At 45.1% G+C, this 11,307-nt stretch overlaps 1 protein-coding gene across 1 annotated transcript; it reads right to left on the reverse strand.

Annotated features, from left to right (window-relative positions):
• Positions 1-8,582: 8,582 nt before the first annotated feature.
• On the reverse strand, positions 8,583-10,268 carry LOC311038026 (asparagine--tRNA ligase, cytoplasmic-like; the record flags this gene model as incomplete). Its single annotated transcript, XM_084047321.1, has 1 exon — positions 8,583-10,268. The coding sequence occupies one exon, from the start codon at positions 10,266-10,268 to the stop codon at positions 8,583-8,585; it is 1,686 nt and encodes a 561-aa protein (XP_083903447.1).
• Between the last annotated feature and the right edge of the window lie 1,039 nt (positions 10,269-11,307).

The raw sequence follows: 11,307 nt of genomic DNA on the forward strand, positions 1-11,307 counted from the left end.
GTAAATAGACTTAGTTACTTTGCAGCACAATGACTGACAAGCTATAGCTAACAGCAGGTGTACTGATTGCTAGAGTGAAGAGAGACATGGGTTTATATTAATGGTCTTAACTTGAATGTGTACATCACACAGCTTAGATCTTTGGATTAAATCAGAGAGCAGACCTGTGCGAACTTGGTGATGTAAAATAAATATCTGTAGTGTAAAAAGCGCAACACCTAAGCGCAACAAAAACATAAAATGACTTGTCTTTTAGTTCTACTGGATCTCTTGTCCACTCGTCCCTCACTAACATTTTAGTCTAGTTTTTATTTGTTGACGAAATTGTCAATATATTTAGTCTTAGTTTTAGTCATAGCTTAGTTTATATTTAGTTTTTTATTTAGTTTTTGGCTTCGTCAGTGAAAAAAGGTAGTCGACGAGCATTTTTCGTCATAGTTTTAGTCGACGAAATCAACACTGCTAGGATCCCAGTTCAACAAGAACCTAGCATGTGTCTAAACAGAATGCTATCTAAATAGCATTCTGAACATTTGAAACTACAGGATACCAGGTAAACAATGGACTTAGCATCTGTCTAAACGGCATGCTATCTAAATAACATTCTGGAGACAAATACGGGAGCCAATAGAATGTATGATTCATGATGAATCAGGGCATTCATTTACCCCCAAAAAACGTACACAACAACACACATACACACCAATGTGTACAGCCTATACACGTACACAATGCATTCGAACCTGCGCTTATTTAAATATTCATATCGTATGAGGGTTCTTTGATGGACAGGTGCTGTGCACGTACGTGCGTGTGTGCGTGTGTGTGTGTGTGTGTGTGTGTGTGTGTGTGTGTGTGTGTGTGTGTGTGTGTGTGTGTGTGTGTGTGTGTGTGTGCGTGCGTGCGTGCGTGCGTGCGTGCATGTGTGTGTGTGTTTCAGCCCATTCAGTGGGTACAATGGGTGCAGTCGCTGGTACATTATCTACAAACAGCAGAATGGACACAATGGACACTAGCATGAACATCATGCTTTCATATGCATGTATTCATGCTTTCATAATCTATTCATAATCTATTCATATTCAGATCAGTGTAAAAAAAAACACATTGCATGAACACGCCACGACAAAAACCCTATGACAGGACATGACATCACAGGTACAAGGACGTGACATCAGTGACATACAGCCCATATCCTACAAAGGAAGACGGAATGAAAGGAAGCTAAGTATTCGACGCGAGGCATGCTCTGTGGTCGTACCTGGGAGGCAGAACCGGGAAGATTGGTGGAATCAGTGGTGGAAAAAGTAAAGTTTTTACTCAAGTAAAAGTATCAATACTGCAATGTAGAAATACTCATGTTACAAATAAAATCCCGGAATTCTAAATTTACTTGAGTCAAATCAAATCAAATCAAATCAAATCAAACTTTATTTATATAGCACATTTACAACAGCCCAAAGCCGACCAAAGTGCTGAACATGGTTAAGACAAGGTAATTCATCAACAAATAATATGTACGCAGGACAAAAAAGAAACACAACAGGGAAACAAAGCAATGCAGAGGTATAGGACAGAACAGGATAGCTACAATAAATACAATTAAAAGCAAGAGACAAGTGAATTTTTTGTAGGGTTTTAAAAGCCCCAACCGACTGGGCAGATCTAATGGGGAGGGGCAACATATTCCAGAGCCTGGGGCCCGCAGCCGCAAAAGCACGGTCACCCCTACTCCTTAAATTAGTCGTATGAGCGACCAGCAGTAGCTTGTCCGCAGACCTCAAGGCCCTAGGTTGGGATATAGGGCTCAATTGTATCCGAGAGATAGGAGGGTGACAGCCGTGAATGGTTTTAAAAACAAATAAAAGAACCTTAAAATCAATTCTAAAATTAACAGGGAGCCAATGAAGAGTGGCCAGAACTGGGGTTATGTGGTCGCGTTTTTTAGTGCCAGTGAGGAGGCGGGCGACTGCGTTCTGGACCAACTGTAGACGCCTAAGTGACGCCTGATCAATGCCAGTATAAAGTGAGCTACAGTAGTCTAATCTAGAGGAGATAAATGCATGAATGACCATCTCCAGCTGTTTTAGTGGAAGATATGCTTTGACTTTAGCTGTGAGACTTAGTTGGAAGAAGCTTGACTTGACAACAGAGCTGATGTGTTTGTCAAGTTTAAAATTATTATCAAAAATAAAACCAAGGTTTTTGGCAGAGGAGTGGATATTTGAATTTAAAATGCCCAGGGAGTTGGAAGGTAGGGCATGATGGTGGCCAAAGATTAAAATTTCAGTTTTATTTTCATTAAGGGTGAGAAAATTGGCGTCCATCCAGGCCTTGACGTTGTGGAAACAGGTGAGAAATGGCTGGAATGGATCATTGGAGTTGTTTTTTAGCGGAAAATAAATTTGAGTAAAAGTACAAAATTATTGGTATCAAAAGTACTTAAAGTACCACATAAAGTACTCATTATGCAGAATGTCCCATTTCACAAGTTTTCAAATGTATAAAATATATTAAAAATATTTTGAAAATAGCAGATCTACAAGCTCACAATATGTCGCATTGTAACGCATTGTGAGCTTGCAGATCTGCTTTTTTGTATTTATGTATTTATCCCACGATTTTGTAACCCCATTTTTTACACCCAGTGCCAATCTCTATATGTAATCCTGGGCACTACACTCCCTTTGCCAACCTAGGGAGGCCAGGGCCGAGCTCATGCCTCCTTCAATGCATGAGAGCCAACTGACCTTCTTATCACCTGACAGGGGAGAGTTTCCCTGGTTGGACGTAGCGCGTGGAAGGAACACGTTATTCCAACCAGTTCCTTTCCCCTCCATCAGGCGCCCCGGCTGGCCAGGGGGAGGCAGTATAGTGACCAGGATTACTGCATGTTTTTGTGAGGGTACCTACCCTAGGAGACACGGGGAGAACATGCAAACTCCACACAGAAAGGCCCTTTCGCCAACCCCACCTAGGGTATGGGCACTGATGACGCGGAGGAGAGAACACGCCCCCAGCGCCCACAGCGTCCCCTACGGGAATCGAACCCAGGACCTTCTAGCTGTGAGGCGACAGTGCTACCGACTGCGCCACCGTGGCTATTTTGTATTTAAAGTAGCCAATTATTTTGTACCCCTTTTCTCCCCAATTTAGTCGTTGTGCCAATTAATTCCTCCCCACACACATTTCTGTGTTGTCACTGCTGTCGTATCCTACTGACTCACCTGCCAGTGAGGAGCCCCCACCAGGAGGACGTAGAGCCTTCGTCCTACTCCTCCCGCCCAACACTCCCCGCTGGTGACGGGTGCAATACGTTAGTCCGACAGCGCATTCCTCCGACAGCGCATGCCTCCGACGTTTCCAATACTAACCCTATACCAAACCCGAACCCTAACCCTAACCGCATGCGGATGCCACATAGTCGGAGAAATGGGATGTCGGATTATCGTATGCCTCCCCTGGTGACGCCCCAGCCCGCAGGAGTACGCGCAATGACCACTATCGCCCTCCCCGCCCGGCTTCCCTCCCCCGAACACGGGCCAATAGGCTATATGCACAGCAGCCATATTGGAAGGAAATTGGGCCTTCACAGGTGTTACCAATGATACTAATGAAGGCTCTGTTCCATTTAGTGTAGCACAGTGGTTCTCAAACTTTTTAATTTCAAGGACTCCCATAACTCTGAGAGTGTACAAATGGAACCAAATGGACCCTTACGGGTCCATTTGGTTCCATTTGTACACTCTCAGTTACACACCCGTAAGGGGCCTCCCTGGACCACACTTTGAGTCCAGAATGGAACAGAGCCTTAATTAGTATTATTGGTAACACCTGTTAAGGAAGTAAGAAGAGGCCCAATTTCTTTCCAATATGGCTGCTGTGCATAGAGCTAATGTGTTTGTGTAGACGCCCAACAAAGCCGGGTGTAACGCGGTGGATTTACTGTGTACAGTGCAAGCATGTGAAATACACACAAATTACTACGTATATGACAAACAAACGCAAACGCAAACACAGACACGCATACACGCACTCACTCACTCACTCACTCACTCACTCACTCACTCACACACAAAGCAGTGGCTTTGGGTATAAGTTAACTGTTTAAAAGTAACAAAGAAGACAGGAACTCAACAAGTTCTCAAACTGTAGACGGGAGGTGTATTAATTGCATCTGCATAATTAAAGGTAATTAAAATCTTTACAGTCCTTGGCATTTCTAAAAAGGTGAATTCATGAAATGCAACCCTCAGACAAATATAGACCGGTATTTTCTGTCGCTGTTAATTAAAAGGAATTTGGAACCTTATATTACTGCACACACACACACACACACACACACACACACACACACACACACACACACACACACACACACACACAGCATTTGTGGAGATTGATTTTTTAACTGACAAATGATTAAACTCTTCTTTTATTCCTTGTTTATTCTTAAGAAGACAATTAACAGTTCATAATCGACAGAGCAACCCCCGAACCCCCAAAAGAAACTCTGAAGTTCCTGAAGTTAACACACTTCAAAAACACCTTTCTAGACGTTTAATAACTAACTTAGAAACGAAGCGACATACACACACATACATACAACATAACACATACATATACGTACCGCACGTATAGAACATAACCTGCATATACTTACATTCCATAACATAACACAACATACGGGTTGTCTGGACCAAATCTCTTGACTGATACGAATGTATCTCACCTTTCAAATCATGAAAGGAAATGGGCAATGGCCACGTCACTCTGACTCAAACATAACCATAAACAAACCTGATATACCCATTTATAGGCATGTCACTATGACTCAGACATAGCAATAAACAAACCCGATATGCCCATATATAGACATGTCACTGTGACCCAAACATAACCATAAACAAACCTGGTATTTTGAATGTATTGATCAGCATATATTGTCACGGTCGCTGACAGTGTCCTGAGTTATTTTCAATCATCAATCAATCAATCAATCAACTTTGTTTTGCCACAACACTTACAGTGAGGTGAAACTCTTGTTCATGCAGGCTTTCACGTTTGAAGTTCAAGGAGTAGAAAACATTATTAGAAGTAAAGAATGGAAAATGAAATGAGCAGAAAAAGCCTGAAAATAGCAGTCTTTTTGTAGCCCATTTAAAGAGGTCCTAAATCACATTCTATCTAGTGCATTCAATATAGTGCATGTCAGTATCATGTCGGTTAGGATGTCCTAAAGGAAGCCAAAGAAAACATGATACTGTATGTATGTGCACCAGTACATTGCAAATCACTAGGCACAGCAGCCATATTGGAAATAAATTGGGCTTCTTACTTCCGTAAACTGGCGTTACCAATGATACAAATTAAGGTTCTGTTCCATTTAGTGTTGCAGAGTGGTTCTGGTAAGCGTTGGTAAGCGTTGGAAAGCGCCTCATGGCAACGGGTGCAGTACGTTAGTCCGACAGCGCATTCCTCCGACAGCGCAGCGCTCCGACGTTTCCAATACTAAACCCGAACCAAACCCGCACCCTAACCCTAACCGCACGCGGATGCCACATAGTCGGAGAAAAGGTCTGTCGGATTAACGCATGCCTCCCCATGGCGACAATCTGTCGTCGGGTCGGGACTCGAAGATGGCCGTCGATGACAAACAGAGCAAGTTCGTTCGGTCTTTGGGCCGACTGGTAGAGCTGTCGATAGCCGTGGGATAGTGAAGAGGGGGGAGAGAGGGGGCTCTGTAGAGTGGACCTCTCGTCTGCTACTGGTGTAGCCATGGATCACATGACGCTAGTCATATTTCAGGGCTACTACTGGTGCAGAAGCAAGCCTAAATAAGCCAGAGACATTTGCCCGTTGCACATTTGAACTAGATACCATATTCTCAAACTCAACTCTCAATTCCTATACCAATCGATCAACTCCAAAGCAAAGCAGTAGGCTACGATAGCGCAAACATGCTCTGTGTTTATGTTTTGGTCGGAGGTGAGAGTGTTGCCAGATTCTGTGAGTGAAACAAGCGACGAGGTCTATGAAAACAAGCCCAAAAGAAGCAACCAGTTTCACCACTTGAGCCCTATTAAATCAGCTATTTTCAAATAGAATATTGAAAGCAAGCCCAAATAAGCAACTACACTTCAGAAACAAGCCCAAACAAAAGCAACCCGCAACTATGAATTATTTACAAGCGACTTACAGGAAAACAAGCCCAAAGTCGCTTATAATAAGCAGACCTGGCAACAGTGGCAAGATCTTGCAGACCAGTGCTGCCAGCTCGAAGGCATTAATTAGCACAACAATGCGCGCATCGGCCGACTGCTTGTGCTGAACGACATGCCAACTTTTGCCAATAGACTGCCAGTCTGTTGGTAGTCTGAAGTAATCTGTTTGGTGGAGAATTACCTTTAGCTGGCGACTCGTTGTGAACTTGCAGATCGGCTATTTTCGCAGCGTAACACCCACACACAACCAAAAATGACTTCTTGCCCACTAGTCCCCCCCCTAACATTTTAGTCTATTTTTACTTGTTGACCAAATTCTCAATATATTAATTGTATTGAATACTTATATTTTTAAAGTAAACATTTTAAACTAAAATCTTTGCTTCTGGGGGTCCCTGGAACAAAATATTTTGATGGGGGTCCGCGGCCAAATACATATCATTTTGGGGGTCCTTGACATGAAAAAGATTGAGCACCACTGATATAGAAACATACGTTTTTCAGAAAACTGTTGAGATTTAGGAGACATGTAGAATCGGCTTCAGGTCTTAGTGGGTTAAGTCATAGTTTAGTCATCATAGCTTAGTTTTTTTTTTTATTTTTTTTTTATTTGATTTTCATTTTGTTTTTGTCAGTGAAAAAAGGTAGTCGACGAACATTTTTTGTCATAGTTTTAGATGACAAAATGAACACTGACGTTATATATGAACACTGATGTTATCCCTTGTCTTTATCACTTTAAACGCTTGGCTTGGGGAAACATAATATTTTTGGGTCTCAAGTTAAAACGTTTGGGAACCACTAGAGCCCCTCAGAAATTATATACATTCTGAAAACACCTTCTGACAAAATTATAGTATAGTATTTGTGTGACTGTTATTTGAACCTGTGACCTAATCACACTCTCTTGGCTTCTAACTAACTCATGTATTTAAACCTGGCAAGTTATGCAGTATAAACATAAACATGTCACTGTCCTTTTTAGATATGACCCCTGTCCCTTTCAGGGCTTCAACTCAAAACCTAAAACAGGAAGGTTCAATACAAAAACATTCCGCCATCCTTCTACCACTCAGTTAAGTAAGTCCAAAGGTTAGTAGCCAATAACCTGTATGTGTTTGTTCAGTAACAGGGGTCTTTTTTTCAGGTTGGGATACCTATTTCGTCCAATCAGGATAGATAACTCATACAGGATACAGGATACAAGTGAAATTGGACCACGAAATGTGTAAAAAAAATATATTAAAAAAAAGAATTAATTGCATATAAACATATCCAATTTGACTCTGTATGTGTTGTGCATGACACAGATTACATGTGTTAAAGACTTTGCATTATTGTACACACACGTTCTGCAACATGACCTGTGATCCACAAGGCCCACTGCCTCCATCTAGCCCTTCCATTATGTTAGGGACATTTTTGACCCGTTTTCAAGTTTAAACAGGTAAAAATATAGAACCCTCTGACTTGTCATTCTGACGCCCACACTGGCCTAATTCATTTTTTACAGACACGCCCCCTTTCCACAGCCACGCCCCCTTTCCTGGGTAGGGGTATAAATATTAAGGGAAGTGCACACCCCTTTCTCCGCCCCTTTTGCGAGGCCTGTCTACAGGACTGAGTGTTTACACACAGTCAAAAGTGTAAGCTGATAAATGGGTTTTCTCTCCTGATTGGGCGGAACTGGCAACCCACCTGAAAATGTATTGTCTGTTTAGTAACAAGCTCGAGAGACAGGGAGACCCCGGGGCGCAGATGGCAATATGGAACTGGCTAGGGCATGTGTGTCAGAATGGCCCAGGATCGCAAAGGTCGCTTTAGGATGGACTCCTGCAGGGAAAAGGAAGAAATGTCTGCCGCCCTAAAACAACCTGGCGAGGAACAGCGACTGCTGAGCTAAAGAAGATGAACCTGACATGGGGCGAGGCACAACATGCAGCACAAGACAGGTCCCGATGGAGGCAGATGGAGGTAGTACCATTTTCCCATTAGACAGACGACCCCCCCCCCCCCCCCCCTTTGTACGTATATGATTTTTTTTTAGATTTGTTTTTGTTTTTGTTTGTACATATAGTGTCATTTCTTCTGTATTTTTGTGTTGATATTTGAACTGTTTGGTTGCTACTATATATGTCTATGAATTGAATGCCAAGGACCCCAATGGAAACAAGACCGCAAGGACACACTTTTTTTGGACGGACCTTTTAGACAAAGTATTTTAAATGTAATTGTGCTGTTTTACATTTTTTGCCGAATAAAATAGTTAATCAATCAAAGATCATTAAAGCCTTATGTCCCACACTTGGTACGAAGAGGATTAAGTAAGAAAGTAAGTGTGCGAGCGTGTGTGCGTGTTCATGGCCGGCAGCGCTGTATGAACCGCGGGTAAAGACACACGTCTCTGACGTGCTTCGCGCCGAGCATCCAGGCGAGGAAGCGCTCCAGGCCCAGTCCGTAGCCTCCGTGGGGGCAGGTGCCGTACTTCCTCTGGTCCGTGTACCAGTAGTAGGGCGCCGGGTCGATCCTCTCCCTCCTGTAGCCCTCCAGGAGCTCCTCCTCCTTCCAGACGCGCATGGAGCCTCCGACCACCTCGCCCACGTTGGGCATCAGCATGTCCACCGACTGGGTGAGGCGCCGGTCGTCGGCGCAGCGCTCCATGTAGAAGGCTTTGATCTCGGCAGGGAAGCGGCACAGCAGCACGGGCTCGCCGATGGCGTCCGTCATCCGCCTCTCCGGAGCCTCGGGGATGTCCTCCCCGAACTCGTAGTAAGCGCCGTCGGCCTTCTTGACGTCGTGTTCTCGTAGCCAGTCGATGGCTTCCGAGTAGCTCATCCTCTTGAAGGGCCTCTTGGGGGGCTTGAAGCTCTTGTTCAGGTCCTCGAGCAAAGGGGCGATGGCGGGGGACTTGAGCACGCGGTCGACCACGTCGCACACCAGCTCCTCCAGCCGGTCCAGCAGGTCCTCGAAGGTGACGAAGGGACACTCGGCCTCGACGTGGGTGTACTCGGCCAGGTGGCGGCGTGTGCGCGACTTCTCGGCGCGGTAGGACTGGGCGATGCAGAAGGTGTCGCCCAGCGCGGGCAAGCACGTCTCCAGGTACAGCTGGGAGGACTGGGTCAGGTACGCCTGCTCGCCAAAGTAGTCAAAGCTGAACAAAGTGGAGCCGCCTTCCACCTGGGTCTGGACCAGGGTGGGCGGGGTGACCTCGCAGTATCCGCGGCTGAAGTAGTGGTCCCTGAAGCACTGCGTGACCGCGGAGCGGACTTTGAGGGTCTTCGAGACGGTGTCCTCCCGGAGCATCATGTGGCGGTTGTTGAGCTGCACGTCCACGTCGGACTCCTCGTTGACGATGTTGTCGGCCCCGCCCGCCGGGGCCAAGCCGATCAGCTCCCAGAAGTCGCAGTGCATCTCGTGGCCACCGGGGGCCTCTTTGCCCTGCGGTACGGGTTGGACCGCTCCGTACAGAGCCACGGAGCTCTCTGTGGACAGAACCAAGGCGTCGTAGCACTGACACAGCCTATTGGTGAGGACACACTGCAGCTCCCCGGTGCCGTCTCTCAGATCGATGAACAGCAGCTTCTTTCCTTGTCTCCTCAGTGTTTTGACCCATCCAAACACTTTGACCCTCTGACCTCTCATCGCTCCCACTTGACGGATCTTAACCGTCTTCGGTTCAGGCAGGCCGGCGTCCATCTCAATGGTGATTTTCTTGGCCTCTTCCAGGTTCTTTTCCCTTCTCTCGCCGTCCTCGACCTTCTTCTTGTCTCTCTTGGCGTCCTCCATCTGGGTCTTAGAGATCACCGCCCAGCGCTCTCCTTCCCCTTGTGAGTCCACGTAGATGGTTGGGAACGGCTTCTTGTTCCCAGCAAGCAACAGAGCCTTCAGGGGGGTCTTGAAGGGATTCTGCTCCGTTCCTTCTCCATCGTGATCACTGCCGAGTCTGTTCGATACATACAGTTCACCCACTGTGAGTTGTGACGTATGTTTTGTTACTTCCTCTGCGAGGTGTTCTGCATATTTTGCTATTTCCTCTGCTTCCATTTGTCTTAGCTTAAGAGCAGTCCAAACAATAAGGTAAAAAAGAGTAATTAATTTAATAAATAACAATCAGAGTACTTCTGCACCGCTCAGTTCTGCTCTTTGGCTTCAACGTATTGACAGCCCTGCTGCTCTGCTTACCCTTTAATCTAGTAGCACTGCACAACCAATCAGAGACATCACAACGACATCACAGTGACGTCTGCTAATGGTCTGTTAGTGTGTTGACGTTGCTATGGTCGCACTCTGTCACTGCTCGTTTGTTTGTTGATGTTGCTATGTTTTCCCTTGTTTATTTGTGTGTTTACGTTGCTATGGTTGCAGTCAAAATCGCCTAAAGGCACTCTCCATTCAAAAGGTATTTCCCATTAGTGTTTTACCATAGGAACACCTGTTTTACCTTAGCAACTACCAATTTCACCTTAGCATTGACCAGTTGTACCTTAGCAAACACCGGTTTTACCCTAGCAAGCTCATATTAGACCCTATCAACCACTGTTTACCCTAGTAACCACCTGTTTTACCATAGCAACTACCTATTAGACCATAGCAACCACATATTGGACCCTAGCAAACACTGTATTACCCTACCGACCACCTGTTTTACCCTAGCAACCACCTGTTTTACCCTAGCAACCACACATTAGACCATAATAACCACTTATTAGACCTTAGCAACTGTTTTACCATAGCAACCACCTATTAGACTATATCAACCACTGTTTTGCCCTAGCAAACCCCCCCCCCACAAAAAACAAACAAAAACGTATCGCTATCAACACTCTTAGTAATATCTAGACCAGTCGTTCCCAAACGACCCAAAAGATAAATGGTATGTCTCCCTGGGACCCAAACTAGTGAAAATAGCAGATCTAAGAGCTCACAAAACGTCAGGATGTGACGTGTTGTGAGCTTGTAGATCTGCTACATCCGCTACTTAATTGACTTTATTTTTTTTATTAAAGGGATACTAGGCAGGATCAGAGATCTGTGTCAGTACACACACTCCCCCGTCCCCTCTCTGACAGGTATCAAAGTGATT

The sequence above is a fragment of the Gymnoscopelus microlampas genome, assembly GCF_963454915.1.
Source record: "Gymnoscopelus microlampas genome assembly, chromosome: 21".
NCBI lineage: Eukaryota > Metazoa > Chordata > Actinopteri > Myctophiformes > Myctophidae > Gymnoscopelus > Gymnoscopelus microlampas.